At 41.8% G+C, this 26,274-nt stretch overlaps 1 protein-coding gene across 1 annotated transcript in view; it reads left to right on the top strand.

Annotated features, from left to right (window-relative positions):
- Mboat2 (membrane bound O-acyltransferase domain containing 2) overlaps window positions 1-26,274 on the top strand; it is a 118,674-nt gene that overhangs the window by 25,512 nt on the left and 66,888 nt on the right. The window contains exons 2-3 of the mRNA XM_070015230.1: window positions 10,821-10,966; window positions 17,794-17,871. Of these exons, the coding sequence (XP_069871331.1) occupies window positions 10,821-10,966; window positions 17,794-17,871 (224 nt within the window). The remainder of the gene's footprint in view (window positions 1-10,820; window positions 10,967-17,793; window positions 17,872-26,274) is intronic.

Raw genomic sequence — 26,274 nt, 5'->3', positions numbered from 1 at the left:
GCTAGAATCTTGTTAAGGATCTTTGCATCTGTGTTCATCAAGGAAATTGGCCTGTAATTCTCCTTTTTGGTTGGGTCTTTGCCTGGTTTGGGGATGAGTGTGATATTGGCTTCGTAGAATGAGTTTGGGATAGCTCCCTCCTTCTCTGTTTCTCTGAAGAGCTTGAGGAGTATGGGTATTAGTTCTTGTTTAAAGGTCTTATAGAATTCTGCTGTGAATCCATCTGGTCCTGGGCTTTTTTTTGTTGAAGACTTTTGATAGCTTCCTGTATCTCATTATAGGATATTGGCTTATTTAATTGGTTAACTTCTTCTTTGCTCAGTTTGGGCAACTTGTATTTCTCTAAAAATGCATCCATTTCTGCCCAATTTTCTTCCTTTAGAGAGTATAGCTTTTGAAAGTAGTCTGTTAGAATTGTTTGGATATCTTGGGTACTTGTTGTGATGTTTCCCGTGGCATCCCTAATCCTATTAATATGGGTTTCCTCTCTTCTTTTTTTAATTAATCTAGCCAACGGGCCATCAATTTTGTTTATTTTTTCAAAGAACCAGCTTTTTGTTTGGTTTATTTTGGTTATGGTTTTCTGATTTTCTAATTGGTTAATCTCTGTTCTTAATTTGGTTATCTGGCTTCATCTAGTAGCTTTAGGTCCCATTTTTTCTTGTTTTTCTAGCTGTTTTAATTGCAACATGAGATTATTTACTTGGTCTGTCTCCAATCTCTTGATGTGGGCACTGAGGGCAATAAATTTGCCCCTCAGGACTGCTTTTGCTGTGTCCCACAAGTTTCTTTGTGAGGTGTTTTCATTTTCATTGAGTTGTAGGAAATGCTTTATTTCTTCTCTGATCTCTTCTGTTACCCAGGCATTGTTAAGGAGTGTGCTGTTCAATTTCCATGTATTAGAGAAATTTCTGCGGTATGCTTTGTTATTGAGAGCTAGCTAGCTTGATTCCACTGTGGTCAGATAGGATACAGGGGATTATGTCGATCCCTTTGTATTTGCTTAAGTTCCTTGCATGAACTATGATATGGTCTATTTTGGAGAAAGTTCCGTGAGCTGCTGAGAAGAATGTGTACTGTGTTGTTTTAGGGTGAAATACTCGGTAGATGTCAGTTAATTCCGCTTGAAGTATGGCCTCTCTTAATTCGGTAGCTTCTTTGCCAATCCTCTACATCCCAATTCTTTTTTGAAATTTAATTTAAAGACAGGATCTTGCTATGCTGCCCACACTGGCCTTGAATATCAGATCTTACCACAGCTTCTTGATATTCATGGGTTTTTTTTGTTGTTGTTTGTTTTGCTGTTTGACAATACTGGGAATTGAGCTCAACGCCCTGATCTTGCTAGAAAGGAATTGCACTGCTTGAGCCATTCCACCAACACCTTTTTGTTTTGGTTATTGATGGTCTTGCTTTAGGCCTGAGCTGTGATCCCTCTCCTGTGCTGGGGCTGAGGTGCATACCACCATGCCCAGCCACTGGTTAAGATGGAGTTGTTGTGAACTGTTTTCAGTGGGCTGGGCTGCTGTCTCCTGATCTCATCCTCTCAAGGAGCTAGGATTACAGGCTCAAGTCACCTGTTCACTTGTTCATGTGACTTTCTTCCTGTATAATTTAAAATTTTACTATGTGTTTTTGTATTTCCCAGCCATGAGACTTGAACTCGGGGGGCCTGGGGACTGTCCCTGAGGTTTTCTGTTGAATGCTAGTGCTCTACCACTTGAGCCACAGCTCCTATTCTGGCTTTTGGTGGTTAATTGTTGATAAGAGGAAGAGTCTTATGGACTTTCCTGCCTAGGCTGGCTTCAAACTGATCCTCAGATCTCAGCTTCCTATGTAGCTAAGATTATAGCCAGGAGCTACTGGCACCCAGCTGTATATGTATTTTCCAGATTTTCAGTACTTTATATTTCTTGTTGCTTCTGTACATGGGATTTTGATATTCTATCTTGTTACCAGGTAAAGATTGGTAAGTTGTTAATGATACTAATACCTAAGAGCAGTGGGTTTCTAAAGCCATTGTGCTACTTGATGGTTTTTCTTTCTCTGTTGCTTGCAGTTGTTCTGAGCTGGTCCAGATCCTCTGAAGAGCTTTAGGGAACACCCAAAGAGTTAAAGCCACTTACATTGCCAATAAGAGCTGTATCACTATAGTAATATTTATTTGAGTCTGAATATTGAGTCATGGAATATTGTTTTTTTTTTTTGTTGTTACTTCAGGTTTTCCAAAATCATTTGAAAATTACAAGTGTTTGAAGTTGATGAATGTGATACTTTGTGAGTCTATCTTGAGTCTATATTGTATAGACATAGTCTTAAGTGGCATTGGCTCTGACACTTGGTACACAGAAAACCTGTCAAGTTTTATTCCTATGTTTCCTAATAGACTACTTCAATTAGCAATTCCAAACTAGAAGTTTGGAAGCTATTCTGACACTGAATTCAGACACACTGTTTAAAGTATAGTGTTTAGTCAATGAAGAGGTCATCTCTGAATGCTACTGACATTATTTGTAACATTTATTTCTAACTTGAAGTGAAAGTATTGCTTAAGAAGAAGTCTTAAACTATGAGTGAATGCTGAAGGCAATGGGTTCTTAATTTGAGAGCAATAATTTATGAGTAGGAATGGTGCTTCATATTTAGAACTTGTTGCAAGATTTAAAGCTCAGTTTTCTGAGGAAAAAGAACAGTTTATTGTTTTGATACCAGGATCAGTGAAACATGATGTAAGACCTTACTTTAACCATTGAAATCCCATTAGTGTTGAGACAACATAGAAAGTTCGTTTTCCCACTCTCTGAAGGAACACATTTGAAAGAAGAATTGGACTCTTTTCTTACCCTGCTTACCAAAGAAAATATTTAATTAAGATAAGCTTTTTTGTTGAGACTTTTTCCTTTCCCTTTGTAGTTCCTTAGAGCTTTTTATGGATTCTTTTTCATGGCTCTGAATATGTTTCCAATGTCAGAGCAAGTAATGAATTCTTAAGCAATGTTCTGTTTTCCACATACAGTTAATGTAGGATCCAATTGTGATGTTAATAAAATAATTTTGCCATTGTAGCATGAAGAAAATGTTAGATTACAGTACAGAAATGCAAGCTTTTCTTAGTAGTATACATACCAGTGTGCAAACAAACGATATGAAGTTGGTGCATATAACCTTAGCTAAATTGGACTGACCTAGAATGGACCAGGTGCTCTTCAGGTTTCCAGCAGTTAGCCTCTGAGAAGGTGATGAGAAGGTTTGTATCAGTACAGACACTGCAAACCAGGCTAGTTCCTCCAGTACTAGATACTGTGTTTCACACATGGAGTTTGGTCAGGAATCGTGTCTGTCCTTGAGCAGGTCATAACAGAGGGCAGGTGACAGATAGGACACCAGATGCTGTGGAGGAAAGAGGTGCAGGCACTGTGGGACCACAGTGAGGAGCACCTGTCTTGGTTTGGGGGCTGAGTAGAGGCGAGGTGATCAGCAAGGAGGTTCCAGAGGAAGGGACAGGACAGTGAGGGTGAGTGGTAGGTCTCAGAAATGAGAAGTAGACAAAGATAGCATTGGGAGCACTGATAATTTGACTTACATAAGAAATAGATTGAGATACACGTTTACTGCCAAAAGTGGACATTTAAGATTTTTCTGATTTCTCTCACTCAGCGATATACTCTTACTTACATTATTTCCTCTCTTGTTTTGTTTTTTTTAGTAGCCCAGGAGTTACACAGATACATGTCTGTAGACTACAGTTGTATATATGGTGTCAGAAGCAAAAGCCAGAGAGTACAAACCCCCAAAAGAAAATCTCTCCTAGAAGAAACTATGCACAAAGATGGCCAAGGATTCACTACAGGATTCACTACAGCAGTGCCTACAAACAATCTATCAAATAATGGGTTCCTTAAAAAAGTTAATGAGGAAAATTTAGTCCAGGAGACACATGAAAAATGCCTGGCTAGTTATCAGGGAAATAAACTAAAAATCGTGAGATAACATTATTTTTCACTCATTGTCTTGGTAAAATTACAAGCCTGACAGTACTAGTTGCTACCACAGAGCAGTGGGGTCCTGCTGCTGAGTGGGAGAGAGGCAGTACAAGCTAAGCTGCCTGCCAGAGCAGAGAGCACTGTCCGAACAGGTACCGGACCTGGAAGGGCTCTCCAGCTATTCACGCAACAATGCTGTGCACAGGTTAGTAAATAAGGCAGAATTACAGTTACCACCTGTGTTAGAAAGAATTGCAGCAGCTTTCAGTCAACTTTCAGCCATTTTAAACAAGTTGAATATTCACAGCAATGCCGTGTAAAATATGCCAGAGGTGAAAGTGAAGACGCTCAGGCTAGCATTTGTGGGGTTGGCAGGGCAGACTGCTGGAAAGGAAGGATTCTCACGGGAGGCTTCATTGTATACACAGGGTTGGAAATACTGGAACAGTTCAAGTCCATGTCTTTTCTCCAATTCCTTCCTTCCTAAAGGGGCCAGGTCTAATGGGTTGATGTCTAGATTTTCTGGGCTGGAGCATATGGAAGCAGGAGCCTGTGCTGGGTAGTATGGGCTCTGGAGTAATGGTGCCTTTGTGGATCACCCAGCTCTCTTGAAAGCCCGTCACATAGCACTGTGCCTGCCACATACCAGGTGATTGCTGAGTGCTGACAGACGTATTGGTGTATGTTCTTAGATAGAATGGAGACTGTATCAGTGTCAAGCATGTAGTCACTGCGTAGCAGGCTCATCATAATCAGATCAAATACACTTTAAATGAATGTATGTATACACACATTGGCTTTCCTTCTGTCTTATAGATTATGCTTGTTACTTTAATCATAAATCTTGATTTTCCAAATGACCATAATATACAGATCCATACCATTCTTCTTACTGCATTAAAATCATTTAACTGGAGTTCCTTTTGTGACTTGTACATTAGTTTCTTACGTGATGTTTTTCCCTTTTCTATTGGTTTTAGAAGTTCTTAGTATATGTTCGTATATGTATAGAAAGGATCTTTCACTTATGTAGTCTAGACTTAAACTCTTGAGTCTCCTGCCCCAGGCTCCAAAGTAGCTGGAATTACAGGTGTGCCCCAACACGCCAGGTTTGAGTACATTTTTAATACTAACCTTTCATTTTGTAGCTCATGGGTATATATTTCTTCTACATTGTCACAATATTTTTATCAAATTTTGTTGCATCATTTTAAGTTTTGTATAGGAAATCTGTTCTTAAATTATTATTTATAGGACATAAGATCATGCAATCTTACATTTTTATCTAGGCTATATTTATCCATGTATGTATATGCATATGTATTATTAGTTGTATCAAGTCAGGATAAGATAGGCTTTACTGCAGTAAGCCACCCCCAGATCTTTCTTAATCACTGTTTAATCTCATGAGGCCACTGTTTCGCCTCACATCTGGAACATTGCAGGCAAAAGGTACACCTGAAGATGCTCATTCTAGCAGCTGAGGGCTCTGGCCCAGAAGTAACACACATTACTTCTCACAAGGCACAGCCACTGAGAGGGAAAAGTAGCTTCTTATTGACAGGATTAGCTTATCCGTCTTATGGTTGAGAGAGAATATTGTTCAGATTTTATTGGACGTAGATATGTGTAAATTGTTGTGCCTTTTAGCCCAGTTTTCTTTTGGGGTAGGTCATAGTTTTCCCATAGATATGTAAAAGTTCTTTATTAAGTGACTTTCATATCATGTCTTGAAAATATTTCCCCCACTTTTCACTGTTCTTTTGCCGTTCTCTTTCATTTTGCCCTATATAGTTTTAAATTTTACCACTTTTCTTTATGATTGTCTGCGTTTTAGCTTTTATAAGTTTTCAAAAAATGTGCAGCTGATGAAAAGTCTTCTTTTGAATAGCATGAGGTAGATTATAAGTAAATCTCAAAATAGCTAAGATTGTATTTGTGTGTGCATTCGAGCATGAGTGAGAGTGTGTGTGCGCGCAGGCATATGCTAATATACTGGGGCTTGGACCTAAGGCCTCCTGCTTGGCTTTTTTTTTAATTTTTAAAATTATTAAAAAAATTTTTTATGTTGGTCGTGGGCCCTGAATTCTGGGCCTGGGCGCTGTCCCTCAGCTCTTTAGCTTAAGGCTAGTGCTCTACCACTTGAGCCACAGCACCACTTCTGGCCTTTTCTGCTTACATGGTGCTAAGGAATCAAACCCAGGGCCTCATGCATGCTAGACAAGCACTGTAGCACTGAGCCACCTTCCCAGCCCCTGATTGGCTTTTTTACTCAAGGCTGACACTCTAATCACTTGAGCCATGTCTCCATTTTCTCTGTTACTTGAAGAAAAGAATTTCATAGATTTGTCTGCCAAAGCTGACTTTGAATCATGATCCTTAAATCTCAGCTCCCTGAGAAGCTAGGTTTACAAGCATGAGCCACCAGCTCTCAGCAGTAGCTAAACTTTTTCATCTTTGGTCAGTCTTTCTATGTTCTTCCTGCTCTCTAAACCCACTTCCAAATTACTAAAGGTAATTTATTTGAAGGCACATCACCTTACATCCAGGTAACTTTAGTAAGATTCAGTCACCCCCTGGGATCCAGGAGCAGGGAATGGGTTCCAGGACCCTTCTCAGATGCCAAGATCCGTGAATGCCTAAGTCCTACATATAAAGTAACAATACATGCAGATAACGTAGTTACCTTCTTGTACATTTAAAAATCCTCTTTTGAATTACTTAAATACATAATACAATGTAAATAATATGCATATCATTGTTATGCTATATTGTTTAGGGAATAGTGATAAGAAAACAGTCTCGACATATTCATCTTTCTGTTGGTTGCATCTCTCAGTGTGGAATCTACAGATAAGGAGGGCTAACTGTGTTTTCAAGAAGATAGTTTTGTCTAAACACATTTCCACAAAGAAGAAAGTTGGCCTGCAGCAAGCCAAATATCCACTAATTCCACATAAGATATTTTAGATGGCCTTTATTAGCTCTATGAAGCAGCATATGGTGATATTTTTCTGAAATAGGATGGAAGTGTCTGGCAGGTAACAGAATCTCTTTTAGAACCTTGCCTTTAGCATTTGCGTTTGATCTGAGGTGGGCTGTGGAAGTAGAGGCTGGTTCCATAAGGTTTGGGTTCTAGTCTGGTTACCACCCCTTGCTATATGTGACCTTGGTCTTAGTGCCTAGGTTGGTTGAGTAAAATGGGGGAGCAGCCTCCTGTCCTAAGGACTGAGACAGTTGGTGTGAAGTACCCCGCACATGACGGGTAGTCATGACTGGTATCTGTGTTCATGTTCAGGACAGCATCTCCTGTTACATCTTCGGAGACACAAGTCACCTGTGTGCTTGTTCTCCAGGCTTCTGTGCTTCTGCAGCCTACCCTATCCATGAGAGAATAAGTACTATGTGGCTTCCATTTGGAAAAGCTTTATATTCTGGACCTTTCTCAAGAGCTATTTGAATGTCTGGATGTGTGTCGTCTAGTCTTTTCTAGCAAAGTAACAGACAGTCTGGACTTCTTCATCAGGGTGTCTACAAGTCCTTTTTGTTCTTTTTGGTTGGTTGTGTGGCTTGAACTTAGTGCCTGGACAAAGTCCCTGAGCTTCTTTTGCTCAAGGTGAGTGCTCTACCACTTTGAGCCACCATGCCACTTCTAGTTTTCTCACCGTTATTTGGAGATAAGAGTCTCATGGACTTTACTGCCTGGGGTGGCTTTGAATCATGATCCTCAGATCTCAGCCTCCTGAGTAGCTAGGATTACAGGTGTGAGCCACCAGCATCCAGCTACTGCTGCTTCCTCTTCTTTTTCTTCCTCCTCCCTGCCGCCTTTCCTCCATCCCTGTTTGTTTTTTTGTTTGTTTGATTCTTTCTTTCCTTTCTTTCTTTCTTTCCTTTCTTTCTTTCTTTCTTTCTTTTCCTTCCTTCCTTCCTTCCTTCCTTCCTTCCTTCCTTCCTTCCTTCCTTCCTTCCTTCCTTCCTTTCTTTCTTTCTTTCTTTCTTTCTTTCTTTCTTTCTTTCTTTCTTTCTTTCTTTCTTTCTTTCTTTCTTTCTTCTTTCTTTCTTTCTCTTTCTTTCTTTCTTTCTTTCTTTCTTTCTTTCTTTCTTTCTTTCTTTCTTTCTTTCTTTCTTTCTTTCTTTCTTTCTTTCTTTCTTTCTTTCTTTCTTTCTTTCTTTCTCTTGTGCTGCTGCTTCTTCCCAGAGTTCCCACTGTGTTGTCTGTCCATTTCTTGTCCTTTATTGGTCAGTTCTAAGGCCACTTCTGTTCCAGGGATGCCTTTGGGGCTTCCCTCTGGCAGGGGAGGGACTGTCCTTCCTGAGCTTCTGGAGCTGGAGCTCCTAGTTGTGACTGAGACTCACTGTGTTTTCTGAATACCATCCTGTCTCCACAGTTAGCCTGGCAGTTAGTGAAGGAGAAATGTGGGCTATTCTTACTCTGTATGGTTTTAGTCAGGTCCCCTAAATACCAAGAATGTTATCTTGTCTATAAAATCTGGCTCTGGGGAGTTTTCAACTACTCTTATTGGTTACCAATAAGGCTGGAATTACTATATTAGGTGCAGCTTGATTCAGTGCCTTATAACATCTGTCAGTGACCATTGATTCTTGAACAGCAGACACCTGCCAACCTCCCCACCAGGTCTGCTCACTCCCTGACACTTGACTTGATGGTGGGTGTGAGCATCACAGGTCTTGATTTTCTGTGGTTTTCTTAAAGCTGTGTCCCTGATTCCCAGATTTGCAACTCCAGTCCTGTTTTTCTGAGCCACATTTGGAGCGTGCACACGTGGCCTTCTGCAGACTCCCACACCAGGCATACCTGAGACAGAATTTACTTTTCCTTAAACTGTTTTTGTTTCCCTTACATGGTTCACAGTGCAGCCCTCCGTCCGTAGTCGTCTGCTTTTTCCGTTCCCTCAGCCATGGTGGCTGTTTGGATTGGTTTGTTCCACTCTCCTCCCAGCAGCCCCGGGCTTCCTGTTCTACACATGCTACTCCTGCTCCTTCTTTTGCAGAGAGAGGGTGGTCACAACATTTTCCTGTTTGACAAATACCAGTGCTTTTTTTTTTTTTTATCACTATAAAATAACTGCACAACATAGGAAGCTCCTGGTGAACCTCCCCCCTCTGACCTCACCTACCATGCTGTTCTCATCTGTGTCTTCACACCTGAGTCCTCCCTCTTAGAATGCCTGTCCCCTTAATTTCCAGCAACCTAGTTCCAATGACTTGAGCTTTACAAGAACCTGTACTACACTCTTTTAATACAAACTTCAGTGTCAGGGATTTTGATACCATGTCTGGAGTGAGGCCTGATTTCATTTTCTTGACCTGAAAGACAACAATATTGAGAATGAGTGATTACAGAAATAAAATTCTCTGACATTAGTCCAAGGTTATGTCTATAATAATCACACTGTACTTTTCATTATATAAATCTACAGCCATGGGAGGCACGGAGGATGAAGAGGGGAAGGGAAAGAGAAGCTAGTCAGATGGTACTGGAGTCTTGCTAGGACAGGAACAGGAACCCAGTTAGTGTGTCAGCAGTTAAAGATGTCACTCTGTAACATCACCCTCAGGCTCCTTCCTTCTGCTGTTCCTAAAACATTTTGGTGAAAACTTTTAAAAAGAAAACTTTTCATGTTGATTAAATTTCTTATGTGTGTATTTGTCTTTTCTGTTCAATTCTGAACCAAACCTGGGTTACTTCTGGGACTAAATTTTCAAGAGTTCCCATATTTTGCTTTACAGATTGAGACATTTGAAAGTTTTTAAACTAAATGAAACTATGCAGGTGTGAATAGCTATTAGTGTCAAGAATACAAATTTCCCTGATCTATTTACTTCTGGCTTAATTAAAAGAATCTCTTGGGAACCGTTGGGGAGAGAACAAGTGCTCAAAGTATTCGAAAAGTCATTTTGCTTGTGCTGAGTGTGGTTCGGAGAACAGTGGTCTCTTAGACAACACACTACAATGGCCAACTGTTTTTTTCCTTGTACTGCAAGACAAGAACCTACTTGTTTGTGCCTTTAGGAAAAGGTACCTTTTATTTATAGATTTTCAGACACATTTTTCTTCTTTCGGTGAGACTATGCCTCACAGAAGAGAGATGGAGATTTTCTTTCAGCCTCCACAGACAGCCTTGCTGTCAGCCATGTCTGTGGAGAAGGAGCAGCCACAGGTTGTGTGCACTCTGCCAGTGGAGACTGCCTGTAACTTGGTGAGGGCGTCAGCTGATGACCCTGGTCGACTGGGTCTCTCTCCCCACCCACCCCTGCTTTCTGAGGGAAGCCTCCTTTGTAGTCATTCATCCTTACCATCCCTCTACAACTCTGGAGCCCATGGTTCACAGCGGTGATGTTAGATCACACCATGCGCTCCACAGATCTGTGGCCCTGGGACCTTCCTTAGCTTTGGGAGATCTGGGGTAGCTCCACCCTGTACTAGAGCATTGTGAGACACTTGGAGCTCTTCTTTTCCACTGCTCTAAGGGCTCTTGAGTCATTCAGATAGGTTCCTCTATTCCTTAAAAGCTTAGGGTGTCCTGTGCTTTCCATCTCTGTTATCCACTGTTGTCCAGGTTCTTTGTCCAGGTGCTTCTCTCCACTTCCCCCATGTGGACACACCTGAGCCCTGTCAGGAGGTAGTTTGAGTGGTCTAGCACTTTGAACTTGAGGTTCATCCATGGGAAGGCTGCTTATTGTTGCTTTGTTTTTGGGATACTAGAGATCTTGATTTTATGTAATCATGGTGTTTTTGTCCTTATAATTTAAATGTAACAGCAAATGAAAAGTTTAAGTGTGTTGCTAATACAAAATTTTAATTTTTCTTTACAGGTCAACTTTGTAGTGTGCCAACTCTTTGCCTTGTTAGCAGCCATTTGGTTTCGAACTTATCTACATGCAAGCAAAACTAGTTCTTTTATAAGACACATAGTTGCTACCCTTTTGGGCCTTTATCTTGCATTTTTTTGCTTTGGATGGTAAGTAATTATTTGATCATGTTTAAATGAAGACTTACTGGGATAGATTTGAGAACTGAGAGTGTAGAAAAAACAAATATAGGGTTTTATTCTTATAAGGTAGTCTCTCATGGCTAACTTTAATTTTTAAATACAAGAACAAGAGAAGAGGAATGAGCTCTGTCTTTAGTTTGTTCTTGGAGAGGAATTTACTATTTATAATTTATGAAGAGGGCAGTTAAAAAGGATATGTAAATATGTTTTAATCTGTCATGCATAATTCTTTTCATCTATTCTGCATTTTTTCTAGCATGACAAACCCCATTTTAAGTGTTTTTGTTAACCAATAACAAAAACAGACATTGGTTGCATGTTTGCCAGATTATTAGTTTTTTTTATACAATTGGCTCTGTGTGTGTGTGTGTGTGTGTGTGTGTGTATATGCGCGCACGCGTGTGCGCGCACGCAGGCATTTATGCATGTGTGTGCATGTGCTAATACTGGGGCTTCAATTCAGGGCCTAGACACTGTGTCTTAGATTTTTCACCCAAGGTTAGTACTCTACCATGTTAACCACAGCTCCTCTTCTAGCTTTTTTAATGGTTAATTGGAGATTAGAGACTCATAGACTTTTCTGCCCAGTCTGGCTTCTGACTGTGATCCTCAGATCTCAGCCTCCTGAGTAGCTAGGATGGGATAGTGTGAGCCACCAGCACCCAGCTGCAATTGGCTTTCTTTTGAGGAAAAAAAAATTTTTTTTTTTTGGGTCCGGTCGTGGGGCCTGAACTCGGGGCCTGGGCGCTGTCCCTCAGCTCTTCAGCTCAAGGCTAGCACTCTACCACTTGAGCCACAGCGCCACTTCCGGCTTTTTTTTTCTTTTTGCTTATGTGGTGCTGAGGAATCGAACCCAGGGCCTTATGCATGCAAGGCAAGCGCTCTACCACTGAGCCACCTTCCCAGCCCCTGAGAAAAAAAAATTTTAAATATCTTTTTGTTCTATTCCCTGGTTATTTTAGTATCAATCATATAATTGTACTTTCTTGAATTGTTCTTTAGTATTAAAATAAGCAACTAATAATTAAAGTGTTTTGGTCTGCAATTGGCTTTTAAGAATGTGGTAAACTCAGTTTTTATATTCTACCATTTCTTTGCAAAAAGAAAATTTGTTTTTGAGAAAAATTAGTTAAGAGGAACACTTTTACTTGTGATCTTCCCATGAGATTGCATGTCATTCCCTCAGCCTCTTCCTCATCAGGCTGACAGGATAAAAATACTGACCTTCTGGGGTTGGGAAGGTGTCTCAGTGGTAGAGTGCTTGCCTTGTATGCATGAGGCCCTGGGTTCGATTCCTCAGTACCACATAAGCAGAAAAGTCTGGAAGTGGCTCTGTGGCTCAAGTGGTAGAGCGCTAGCCTTGAGGTGAAGTGCTGAGGGACAGCACCCAGGCCCAGAGTTCAGGCCCCACAACCAACCAAAAAAAAAAAAAAAAAAAAAAGAAAAGAAAAGAAAAGAAAAAGAAATACTGACCTTCCTGTTAGGTAGCTGTGGTGGTGTCTGATAGAAGGAGGCCGGACAGGAAGGAGCACACTCTTGGCAAATGAACATAAATTCAGTGGAAGGGCTCTTTGTGACTTCTGAGTTTTCCTTTGTCCGTGTGCTGCAGTGTTTGTGAGGACTCTTTGGCCTGTCCTGTGGGCTGATGTTTGACATGAGAGAGTTAAATGCACTTGCTTGGTCTGTGCTTTGGTAGTTTCTGTTATAGAGTAATAGAATCTCTGTGTGGGTCCTAGGTTAATAGTTTTAGTTCTTATGAGGACTGGGTAGCATTAGTGGTTTTTAATCTACTTTTTGCCTCTGGAAATTGAAAATGTTTCCTGGATAGTCATGAAAAATCAATTAAGATAGATTCTGTAGATAGGTGGGGACCAGCAAGAGGGGGTTGGTCTAGTGGGGAGGATAAAGGAGGGTGAATACTGTGGAAACTGACTATTTGCATCGATGAAAATGAAATATTGGGGACAGGAGAAGAGTCAGAGTGATAGAAGGGGTGAGATTGATTAGAATATGATGTAAGCATGTGTGGCGATACAACAATGAAATCCCCTCCAGTATAATTAATTTACGCCAAATAAATAATCAGTTGAGGATAATTTATTATGTGTCTACTGCATTGTTACCAGCATTCTTGTCAGGTATAGATTGCCACTGGTAGGAGTGTGTGGTGGTGAGGTTTGACAAACCTGAGTGTAGTCTTTGTCATATTCTTGACCACATCAAGTTTATGTCATTAGTGAGTTGTTTTTTTTTTAGCTTTCTATTAAAACATGTCTGGGGTAGTAGATATTTTTTTCAAACACAAAAGTACAGAGAATGATATGATGAACCTTCATAGCCTGTTATCCAGCTTCAACAATAACTGTTACTATATCATTCTTATTTTGTCCTTTTTCTGGCTTCATTTTAAAGCATATCTGTCTCAGTCTACACATTCTCTAATAAACAACTTTGCTATTGAGCATGTGTTTGTAGCATGTTTTTCTAAGGGGTGGAGAAGGCTTGTGTTCAGATTGGCTAGCAGTCCTACTTCACTTTGTGGACTGTGGAAAAGGAGAGAGCCCCTCAGAGGTGAGGATGGTTTTCTTTACTAGTTATCCTTTAGTGAGCAGTTCTTTCTCATAAAACCTTCTTAGATGCCTGTAATGTGGCATCCAACAGTAATGTTGAGTAGTCTTAAATATTTCAAGTTGTGTAGTAGCATTTTTTTTTTCTTTTTGCTGGTCCTAGGGCTTGAACTCTGGGTCTGGGTGCTGTCCCTTGGCTTTTGTCCTCAAGGCTAATGTTCTACCCCTTGAGCTATAGTTCCAAATCTGGCTTTTTGGTAATTAATTGGAGATAAGAGTCTCATGGACTTTCCTGCTGGGCTGGCTTTGAACCATGATCCTCAGATCTCAGCTTCCTGAGTAGCTAAGATTACAGAAAGAGCTACTAGTAACTGGCAATACAAGTTACTTTTTTTGTTGTTGTTGCCCATGGGTGCCTCCCCTCAGCTTTTTTGTTTAAGGCTGTTGTTCTACCACTTTGAGCCACAGTTCCATATCCAATTTTTTTTCAGGTGGGTAATTGGAGTTAAGAGACTTACGGCCTTTTTTGCCTGGGGTGGCTTCAAACCAGGATCCTTAGATCTCAACCTCCCGAGTAGTTAGGATTATAGACATGAGCCACCAGTGCCCAGATACCAGTTACTTTGAACTGAAAACCAATTTAAATTTATATTACTCACTGAAATGCCTTTGATAAGAACATAGGGTAATGAAATAAAACATAGACTTAGAAGTCAGAAAGAGGTGGATTGGGTCCAGGTCCCTTGCTCTGACAGCTATGTGACTTTGAATTATAATTTAACCTCTGGAATTTACCTTCCTCATCTGTAACATGGAACCAGAATTATTGTGAGGACTAGAAGCCCTCACACTACAGAAAGCATGGCGTAGAAACTAGTCATCCTCAGCAGGGACTGTTATTCAGGCCCAGCTGTCTGTTACAGTTTTGGGACCAAAAGTGTTTCAGATTTTGGAATGTTTCAAACTTTGGAGTATTTGCATAGATCTTACTGGTTCTGTATTTCTTTTTCATAAACCTGCAATCAAGAATTCTCCAAAATCCAAAACATCTGGGGTGGATTTGTGGGTCAGAGATGCTTAAGCCATTGCCATCCTCTGGTTGGTGATCCAGGTTGAAGTGGAATCTGAAGTAAAAGCCTTGTGTCTGCTGAGCTTGCTTGCTCAGCCTGCAATCTACCTTTGTTCCACACCTCCAACCTGGGCTTTCGCTAGTTATTTTAGAAATGGAGTCTAGTTGACTACTCTGTCCTAGCTGGCCTTGAACCACTGTCCTCCAGACCTGAGCCTTGTGAGTATTTATGATTGCAGGTGTGTGTCACTGGCACCTGTCTTCAGATTGGATATTTTTGTGTTTATCCAATCTTTCTTTTTTTCTTTTTGGAAGTATTAGAACTTGAAATCAGGGGCCTTTATACTTGCTTGGCAAGTGCTGTAGCACTTGAGCCAAAGACAGCTCTTTTTTGCTTGAGTCATTTTTCAGGGACAGTTTTGAGTGTTTGCCTGGGACTGGATTCAGATCATGATCCTCTTACCTACAGCCTCTTGAGTAGTAACTACCTCACAGGTACATCCACCCTACCCAACTTACTGACTGAGATGGGGTCTTACCAACTTTTTGCTGGAGCTGCCCTCAAACCTGGATACTCCTGACCTCCACCTCCCATGCAGCTGTGATCACTCACATAAACCACTACACGGAAGCTCAGTGTTTTTCATATAGTATTGAAGAAGCTACTGCTAGTGCATCTCTTTCTAAACTGCAGGCTCTCTGAGGATAGAGACTGTTCCATGTACTGTCCAGTCGAGTAATTTTTCAGAAAACACTCATTCACTAGTAAGGGGTGTAGCTCAGCAGTACAGTGCTTGACTGACATGTAGTAGACCTTGGGTTTGACCCCCAGCCCTGCCAAAAACAAAACAGAAAAATGCAAATATTCATTAGAGATTGGTTGAACAATCAGTAGGAGCTTTTGAACTTTTAAAAACTTGTGCATTATTTTGCTAGAAATACATTTTATATCTATCTGTAGTGTGACTTAAAATACAGCATAAATAAAATGTATTATCTAAAAAAATGACCTTTTGGGACAAGCATTTTTATTTTTTAAGTCTTAAGCAGTTTGGAAGATTGTGATATACATTTTACCATATCCCACCCCTTGAAGAACTGGCCAGTGATACATTGGCCAGAAACAGCTGGAGTTTTTATGTCACTCAGGATGTGACCTTAGCAACTGTGAAACAGTGTGGGTTAGATAGAATGTATCTTAAAAGCCTGTTTAAGATTTACTTTAATAGTACTTAATAGTTGGGTGCTTTCTGTGACAAACAGCCCAGTGAACATTTTTCATGAGTTTTCTCATAACCCTGAAACAGTTTCAATGGCTATTATGTATTTATGCTGTCCATATTTCTAATTAGGACAGGCTGAGTAGCTTAGTACAAGAAAGTTGAAAGCTCAGTGCTGTAACTGAATAGAAAAGTAACTTGATGCTTGTTGTGGAGGTCAACAAAACAGAGCTGACTGCAGAGCAGGTCAGTACTGATAAACTTGCATTATCACAGGGGCAGAGGCTTATCTGACAGCCAGCTGCCTGAATGTTGCCCTGCCTCCGGAAGATGGCCAGGCACGCCCTCCGAGGCAGTGCTGCTTGCTGGAGAAGCAAACTGCAGCTTCAGAGTGGTCCTGGGAAGTGGTGCTGTAGCTCAAGTGGTAGAGCGCTCGCCTTGAGCTGAAGAGCTGAGGGACAGCGCCCAGGCCCAGAGTTCAAGCCCCACGGCCGACCAAAAAAAAAAAAAAAAAGCAGAGTGGTCCTGGTCCTTGGCTTATAGTCCTTTGCTTATAGTGGCATTTTATTCATCCTGAAGGAAAAATTCCCCAGCACTCAATCATATTTTCATTTTGTAAGATAAGTAACTTTTATGAGTTCTAACCCATTTTCAGAGTCCTTAAAGAAATATCTATCAGTCCCCCTTTCCATGTTCACATGTGTTAGTGAATTGTTAGTGTTAGAGCAGTGAAGAGGAGGTAATTTTCAAAAGTATTTTAATCGGGAGGAATTTGTTTTAAAAGCATCTTTCTGTTTCCGTTTGTGCGTGTATAAGGTTTTCTGCGTCCTCCTAGCCCTCTGATAATAGCAGCACTGTAGTTAAGTGTGGTTTTCTCTCTCTCTCTCTCTCTCTCTCTCTCTCTCTCTCTCTCTCTCTCTCTCTCTCTCTCTCTTTCTCTCTGTGTGTGTGTGTGTGTGTGTGTGTGTGTGTGTGTGTGTAGTACAGACAAACTTCTCTGTCTAATAGTGAAGCAGATTTCTCCTGTGAATCTGCTTTGGAGTGTATTACTCCTTATTTATGATATGTCTGGAGTATAAAAATACAGCTTATTTATAATGTCAAATTTAAACAACTGGGGTTTGTTAAACCTGGAGGTGCTGGTTATTCCATAATGAGTAAGTTAAAAAGTTATTTTAACTATAGGTTAAGACCCTTATTAATAAACTGTGTATAATGATTTGAAATTGTTATCATAAACTGTGCCATCAAAGTTAGAAAGAAAATTGAGAGCATATATCTCCCCCCACCCCCAATTATAATTGCAGTGATAATTCAGATTGATTTTAGTCCCTGAGATTCAAATTGTACTTTGCCTAAATTTTGTGAAGTATTTAATGTTTGATTTCTATACCAAAATATTAGAAAGTACTGTCATAAGTTAGAATGTTGTTATGGATCTACAATACAGAAAGTTAAGAAATAACTAGATTTATGTTATAGTTTGAGGATAGATTTGAATATTTCTTAGAAAATTGTAATATTTAGTTCTTTTTGTTGTTTTATGAGTAATGCTCAGAATATAAAAGCAGATTATAAAGCACATATAGGAAAAGTTTGGAGAAATAGCAGGTATTCTGTCAGAGCTTTTCTGAAATCCATGTTTCTTACTTTTTTTCTAAGTAATTGTTTCTTGAGTTATGAAGAAAGCTGTAATCCTTGAACCACATAATCCCACACTGCTTTTGTGTTGCTAGGTGATGTGGATTCCCTGGGCACAGCTTGGGGTTGGTTTTATTTGTCTAGCTCTTAGGGCCTGTGGTATGAGACGCCTTCTCCAGGTGTTCCCTGCTTTTGAATATAGGAATGTTTTGGCTAATACTAAATACTTTTTATCTTATATTATTGGAACCTGATATTTGTGACTTCTTCTTACCATACTCTTCTTGCCTTTTCTAGGTATGCCTTACATTTTCTTGTACAAAGTGGGATTTCCTACTGCATCATGATTGTGATAGGAGTGGAGAGCATGCACAAGTGAGTGTTCAGCTTGTTCACATGTACATGTGCATTGCATTTTAATAGAGCATTACTTATTACACTCGAAGATAGTTATGGGTTATAATAGTTTCTCAAGGAACTGCCATTAATATAAACACTATTGGTATACATCATTCCTCTGCTTACTTAAGCTTTTCAATCACAGTACTGCTGACATTTTAGGATGGATATTCTTTGATGTTCAGGACTGATTGGATATTATGGGATATTTAGTAGCGTTCCTGGTTTCTACCCATTGGATGTTCTAGCATCTACAGCTCCCCTGAATTGTGACAACCAGAAGTGTTTCTAGATGGTTTTAGATGTCACTTGAGCGCAGGATTGCTTCTAATTAATAACTCCAGGCTTAGTCCATAGATAATATCAGTGGAGATATGGACTGAAGTGAATATACTGGAGAGAGGTTTAGATAGGCAGCACAGGAAAGTGTCGAGGATATACCAGGTTCTCCACTTGAACAGTGAAGGAGACACAGCCCTGTTTCCTGAGGTAAGAAATTTGTTGAGCAAATAGAGCATTTTAGGTGGGTATTCAGTCCCTAACACAGTAATTTTCTGAGTAAATGAATGTTGACTTTAAGGTAGCTGTGAGTTGCATAATAGAAGCTGATACCTAGTTAGACAGGTGGTAGGAAATAGGTAGCTCTGGTCTGGACATGTAAATTTGGGAGCAGGGTTATAAAAAAAGATACTTGCTTGAAACTCAAGGACAGACTGTACAGCATTCTAAATATTACTGACATGTGATACTTGATAAAACATTATTTCTGAATTCTGAAACACATGGCTATAAGAGTTTTACATAAGGAATCAGATCCATTACTAGAAGCTGGACTGTGATGTGCATAGGTGATAGCATTAGATGTGCTCACTCGGGAGAATGGAGCGAGCTTGTGCTTCTGACTTCCTCCTTTCTCACTTTTGTGTCTTTATTTGTGTCTTCTGTCTTTTGATATTATTGGCCACCTCCTCTGTGGTGATGTGCTTTCTTGTTAGTTGGGCTTCCCTAGAGGAACAGAGGCACATGTGGGTCATAAGAAGGATTAATAGAGTGGCTTATACTGTTGGAGGCAGGATAGTCCTTCAGTGACTGTCTGCATGCTGGAGAAACAGGGAATCCTCGTATCTTCTTAGTCTAAGAAGCTAGAAGCTTCAGAACAAGGAGGACCCATTGATACAGCCTTTGTCCAAAGTTGCAGAGCTGGAAGTTGCCTGGAGAATCACTGTTGAGAGTCTGTGTTGACTGAAGAAGCTGGACTGTGATGCCCATAGGTGATAGCATTAGATGTGCTCACTCGGGAGAATGGAGCGAGCTTGTGCTTCTGACTTCCTTCTTTCTCACTTTTGTTCCATCAGTGTCCCTAGCCTACTGGACAGTGTTATCCACATTCAGTGGTTAGTATAACTAGAGAACTGAATGATAATAGTGGTAACTTATAATTAGAAGCCAAATAATATGATGATTATAATTATTTTGGGATAGAGATATTATTATTGAGGTAAAGAGATAGACATTATTATAATTATTTTTGTGCCAGTCTTGGGGCTTGAACCTGGGACTCAGGCACTGTCCCTGAACCACTTGAACCATAGCTCCACATCCAGCTTTTTGTGGTTATTGTAGATAATCTGCCTAGGCTGTCTTTGAACTGTGATCCTCGGATCTTAGCCTCCTGAGTAGCTAGGACTACAGGAGGAAATGTGAATGGGGCACCCCAGGGGAAGCTGGGTATGGTTAGTCTTAAATAATTAAACACATCCTGACCTGTAGTCTAGTAACAGTGTTCCAGAAGTGATGAAAGTCCATTCCATACCAGTGCTATTTATACTACCACAGAGTGTAACAACCTGTGGCTATGAGCTTCTATAAACTTGGGCACATCCTCGGTATGGAGTATTACTGAACTAGGAATATGTTACAACATGAATGAATCTCATAAACTACATGTGAAATGAAAGAAGCCAGACACAAAATACTGCAGTGTGTGTGGTCCCATTTATATGAAATTTCTATAAAAGGAAAGTGAGTGATAGTAGACCAGAGATTGCTGGGTGCTGGGCTGGAGATAGGAATGAGGACTGACTGCACATAGGAATGAGGGAATTTGGGGGAATAATGGAAGGATTCTAAACCTGGAGCCTGATACTGGCAATGAACTAAGATCACTGGATTGTGAACTTAAACTAGGTGAATTCTACAACATGTAAATTTATGCCTTATATAAAGCTGCTAAAAATAAGGTAAACTTTTTTTTCCCCAGTCCTGTGGCTTGAACTCTCAGGGCCTGGGCACTGTCCCTGAGCTTCTTTGGCTCAAGGCTAGCACTCTGCCACTTGAGCCACAGCTCCACTTCTGGCTTTTTCTGTTTATGTGATACTGAGGAATCGAACCCAGGGCTTCATGCATGCTAGGCAGGCACTCTACCACTAAGCCGCATTTCCAGCCCCGTAAGATAAACTTTATAAAGGTTAATTCAATAAGGAAGATCAATCTTCAAATTAAAAGTTTTTAAAGTTGGTTTAAGGATTTTGTATATTTTCTCATTTAAGCAAATACATGGGTGTTCATAACCAACCACCGTTTTCAGTATTAAAAGAATAAAGGGTCAGAAAGAATCTTGACTCTGAAAGGAAGGAAGCTTCCATATCAAAGGGGAACTGTGATCACTCCCTTTCAACACTTGAGTGTTGAGCAGGTTTGCTCTGTCTTTGGACTACTGAGGTAGAATTTGCTGCCATTAGTTGAAATGTGAAAGTGCATATGTTTGTCTCAAGGAAGAACACCATTAGTTATGGTGAGAATGTTTGATAATGTGGTGTGTGAAATATTGTGCATGATCTTGGAGATGATTAAATAGATGCCTAGAGGACCATTGATTCAGATTCTGTAGGAGATAGTACTGGCTGATTGTACATTTTCTTTGCATGGCAACACTTGACAAGCCACAGTGGAATTGTTGCAACCCCACAATGTGTGATATTTATGAGTGAATTTTCCCCTTACATCCATACAATCTGTTGGTTGTGGGGCCCGAATTCTGAGCCTGGGCACTGTCCCTCAGCTCTTCAGCTCAAGACTAGTGCTCTACCGCTTGAGCCACAGTGCCACTTCTGGCTTTTTCTGCTCATGTGGTACTGAGGAATCGAACCCAGGGTCTCATGCATGCAAGGCAAGCACTCTACCAATGAGCCACCTTCCCAGCTCCAACTTCCTTGTTCTCAGTACTGACTTTCTCCCTTTTCTCTGCTTTGTTTCTCTGGATAGTAGTATCACCTTATTGCTTTCTGCCTCCCCACAGAATCTGGGGAAGGGAGAGATTGCTGGCTTGGCATCTGCTGAAGGCCTTACCACTTCAGAGGACTGGTGCCTGGCTTTATGAATGGACAGTTCCAGCCAGGCCCTGCCGCCAGATGATGGTGACTTCAATCAGCATCTCTTTCAGTAGCTTTGTTTCATTTGCCTTAAACTCATCCACATAATTTATCACAGGTAGTTTGTCCTTTATCTTGTGTGAAATAAAGAAATAATAGATATCAGCAGACATGAGAATCTTTCTGGAGAGGTAGGATGAGAAAAAGTAAGTTGCTCTCCTTCAGGTTTTGACAACATCTGTTTTAGAACTGTCTCCAAGTTTATATTCAGTTTATATTCATTGACTGTCATTCATATACTCCCTCCCTCCCTCCCTCCCTCCCTCCCTCCTTCTACCCCCGCCATGTGTCATGCATTCTGGACAGCAGCTGCAGGCCTTCTGGGGCCCATGAAGTGCTGGGCCCAAAATGTGTTTGTCCTGGTTCTCTCTCTGAAGTGGCGCTTGCTTGTGTCAGCTCAGGACCTGAAGGGAGCCTCCCGTTTATCCATCTGTCACTAGACACTTTCCCCTCTGCTGTGCCCTGGGGTCAGTTCCATCTGATGCCATCCTGTCAGTTTCTTTGACTTTAGTCACTCACAGGACATCTGATGCTGGGGAGAGGGACTGACCATGGGGTTTGTCTGACAACCAGATTTGCTCAGGCTTCAGACAAGCAGGTTTTGCATAAGGCATAGTGGGGGACAGGTGCACTCCATCAAGGTGAAGAGAAGAGTTGAGGTTGATTTTCTGAACTGCACTTGTCAGCCTCAATCTAATGCAAGGTCACTTCCTGGTTTTGTGGCAGAAAGGAGTCCTATAAGGACTGTTTATTGGTTTCTTGACTCATGCTTATATTAATTTTATTTTTTTGACCAAACTTCCACTTTGTTCTGGACCCTGTCCTGCAGCTTCTTTCCTCAAGGACTTGGGCTGGTGGAAAGTGTATGATGTCTCCCCTTCCCCGGTCCTAGGGCCTGAACTCAGGGTCTGGGCACTGCCCCTGGGCTTCTTTTGCTCAAAGCTAGAGCTCTACCACTTGAACCACAGCACCACGTCTGACCTTTTCTGTGTATGTGGTACTGAGGAATTGAACGCATGCCTTCATGTATGCTAGGCAAGCACTCTACCACCAAGCCACCTTCCCAGCCCTGAAGTCTGTTTTAATGTCATGTGCCAGGAGCTCTGGTGAGTGGCGAGTTTGTAGGAGTAACCCACCTAGCAGCAAGACCTTCCTGGACAATATGGTGTGTGAATTTGAGTCAAAGGCCCTAGCTAGCTGAAGAGGTAGCATGGATACCGTGCATGGTACAGTCAGCTTGCTAGATAGCGGGAATGGAAGGATGGTGAGGAGGATGGCCGCGTGAGGGCAGGAGAGGAGACCCGGCGCCTTCCCCTCCTTGGTTCTTTGTTCTTTTGAAGCAGTCTTTCTAATGGCTGGCTCAGTCTAGCCTTAAACTTATGATCCTACCTCATTCTCCTGAGTGCTGGGATTATAGTTATGTATTACACGCCTGACTTTACATTCTTTTTTATATCTAGCATTTACCTAGTATATATGATTTAGAATGAATGTGTCATAAAACTATGATCTGGTTATGAGAATAATCCCTATGTGTTGGAATGCTTTCATTAATGTATGATGAGACTAGCCATCAAGTGTATTTCCCCCTAAAATCTCCCCCTCCAACTCTCCCCCCGACCCCCCCCCCCAACCTGTGCCTGCAGTCCTCCTCCCTCTACCTCCCAAGTCACCGGGGTACCCGTATGTAACACTGTGCCCTTCTCCTGGCTTACTTTTCCATCTCAAGGGGACAGCAGAGTGCCTGGCACGTGGAGGGTACTCAGTAAGTATTTGACCAAATAGTCAGTGTAGGGTGAAGTCTGCTTTCTTCGTCCTCTGCCAACCTCTCTTCCTCGTTCTCATGGCCCAGCTGGAGAGCATTCTGTCTCCTCCTTCGACAGGCTTTCCCCTCTCTGCCTTCAGTCTAGAGTGTTCTTCCTCTCCACTTCTTTCTCTCTTGCTGATCTTTGAGATACATGTTGCTTGAGCCTTCAAATTACGCCGTAGCAGTCATAACTTGCTTAATTTGTTTTCTGGGTATGATACAGTACTAGGAGTTGTGTTCTCAGTATTCATCACTGAAGGAAAGAAGGGGCAAAGTGCTTGACTGTGTCAGGTGTCCTAGAGCTCCTGCTGTTTGGCCACAGTTTTTACCTCCCACTCCTGAGCAGTGTCTCGTTTAATGGGATGCCTAGTGCTACACTGCCATCCCTGTTCTCAGAGAAGAGGACAGGTCGTCCCCCCAGCCCCCACTCTTCCATTTCTGTTTCAGGGATAATGATGAGTTCCACCCCCTCCACACTTGTATCTCTTTCTCAGGGCTAAGGATTGGTCCCCCCCACTTCTATCTCTGTGTGACATTAGGATGGGGTCCCCCTGCCCCTCTGTCTCTGTTCTCAGGGATGAGGCTGGGTTTCCCCTGTCCCTCTACCTCTGTTCTCAGAAAATAGGATGGGGTCCCCTGCCCCTCTGCCTCTGTTCTCAGGGATGAGGATGGTGTTCCCCTGCCCCTCTGCCTCTGTTCTCAGGCATTAGGATGGGGTCCCCTGCCCCTCTGCCTCTGTTCTCAGACATTAGGATGGGGTTCCCCTGCCCCTCTGCCTCTGTTCTCAGACATGAGGATGGGGTCCCCCTGCCCCTCTGTCTCTGATCTCAGACATTAGGATGAGGTCCCCTGCCCCTCTGCCTCTGTTCTCAGAAATTAGGATGGGGTCCCCTGCCCCTCTGCCTCTGTTCTCAGGCATTAGGATGGGGTCCCCCTGCCCCTCTGCCTCTGTTCTCAGACATGAGGATGGGGTCCCCCTGCCCCTCTGCCTCTGTTCTCAGACATTAGAATGGGGTCCCCCTGCCCCTCTGCCTCTGTTCTCAGGGATGAGCACGGGGTCCCCTGCCCCTCTGTCTTTGTTCTCAGGCATTAGGATGGGGTCCCCCTGCCCCTCTGCCTCTGTTCTCAGATATGAGGAGGGGTCCCCTGCCCCTCTGCCTCTGCTCTCAAGGATGAGGACGGGGTCCCTGCCCCTCTGTCTCTGCTCTCAAGGATGAGGATGGGGTCCCCTGCCCCTCCGTCTCTGTTCTCAGGAATGAAGATAGGATCATGGGGTACCCCTTTCCACCTTATTGAAGAAGAGGGAGGGAAGAAGCATATGCTTCAGGCACACCGGTTAGCTTTAGAACAGCATTTTCCCCAGAGAAAGGGCACCATGAGTCTGGGTTTTGGTATTCTAATGTGCTAAATAATTCCTTTGTGCATGGGTGTGGGAACCAAACAGCCTTCTTGTATTTCATTTTTTTGTTTTTTAACTTTTCTGTGGGAATAAATAATCTCACATTTTTAAAATAGTACAAGAGAACTGCTATTATTCATATAAATAGAAATGTGGAATGGTTAAAACAAAGAATGGGAAAGCCCACTAGCCTTGAGACGTTAAGCTGAAATATTTTCTTTATAACTGGAGGTTTTCAAAGAACAATTCATGACCTCAAGAAAAGAACATAACTCTGTAAGAGTTCACAGTAAAATTGCACATGTCTCTTGTGTTGCCACATTGTGCATGGTGTATTTTGTAAGAGGATATTAAACCTCCCGTCATGTAGTTCAGCACCCATCTCCCCTAATTTGGACCAGCCTCATTGTGCGCCACAGGTTCAGATCTCAGCAGTAATGGTGATGCCAGCCATCCCTGCCCTCAGAAACAGTGAGCTGGGCATGTTAGCATGGTCATCCAGACAGCAGCTAGCAGTGATGCTGGGATTCTGTGATGACTGAAAGAGACTGACTCTGTCACCTCATGGAGCTTAAGCCAGACTGCCACCACAGTGTGATCACTGAGGGCTGAGAAGGAGGGGCAGCTGACTAAGAGGAAATCCAGCTGTGTGTCAGCCACTGACTGGTAGGATGAAGCAGTTTGAAACATTATGCAAAAATGCCATTATTTTAAAACACTGGCAAGTATTAATGAGATATTTTCCTCAGAAGTCTGTTTATTGATTATAAAATTGATGGCAGAGTAGAACCCAAGAAAATACCATATTCAACCTGTGACCTCCATCAGGTAGCCTTACCCTGATTTGGAATGAGACACATATGAATTGAATTCATATAGCTTTGGGACTTTGACCTTGTGGGGCTTGGTTGTATTATTTCAGTCTCTAAGCTGAGTAGCTTATATACATTATGTGGTGGGAGTCAAGGGAAACTTTTATTGGTATAAAGGATTTGGACACCAAGGAGAGGTATTTAAACTCTATGAGATGCTTTCAAGGATCACTGTTCTTGGTGATGTTATGTCAGAGCCTATAAACATTGAACCTGTAGACTTTAGCTCCATGAACTGAGCTTACTTTGGTTCAGAATCTGAATTCTTGGCAGAATAGTTGACTCACCTTTCATCCAGTGAGTTCAGTAAGTGGGATTGTCGGCTCTCTTGCATGCTACTAGGTGAATATTTGTGGCTTTTACTTTTGAACCTTGTTTTGAAAATCTGGTGGTGGTTGTTTGTTTGTTTGTTTTTGGCTGGATTTTAGTCCTGGTAGTAAAGAGATTTCCAGGCAGTTTGTTCATTCAGGCAATGTTCCTAGATCCCACGCTGTCTGGGGCTGTTTGTGTGGTTTTGTGGGAGTGCTCTCTGCCTTTCTTCTTACTTTCTGCTTCCTGAGCTCACCATAGAGCAGCAGAAAAGAGGTGAAGGCAAAGTGGAATGGAATTAGAGAACGAAGAGGCAGCTTTAGCTGATGTGACCTAAGTCTCATTCTACCATATCTGGAAGGGGAGATAGTACCAGGATCCACTTTCATATTTTTTGCCGGTTCTAACCTGCCTCCTACACCGTGGCTTCCTAGATTGAAAAGCAAATACATTGCCTCTACTAGGAGTGAAACATAGTTTTGGAATTGCTGCCTGGTCATCAGAAGCTGCAAGCCATTTGAGGAATTGTCCTGTGAAGCTGATGAGTAGTAGTTAGTTGCT

The sequence above is a fragment of the Dipodomys merriami genome, unplaced genomic scaffold, assembly GCF_024711535.1.
Source record: "Dipodomys merriami isolate MVZ:Mamm:240054 unplaced genomic scaffold, mDipMer1.0.p SCAF_110, whole genome shotgun sequence".
NCBI classification, from domain to species: Eukaryota; Metazoa; Chordata; class Mammalia; order Rodentia; family Heteromyidae; genus Dipodomys; species Dipodomys merriami.
The sequence above is the reverse complement of the archived record's forward strand: the minus strand, read 5'-3'. Positions and strand labels throughout refer to the sequence as shown.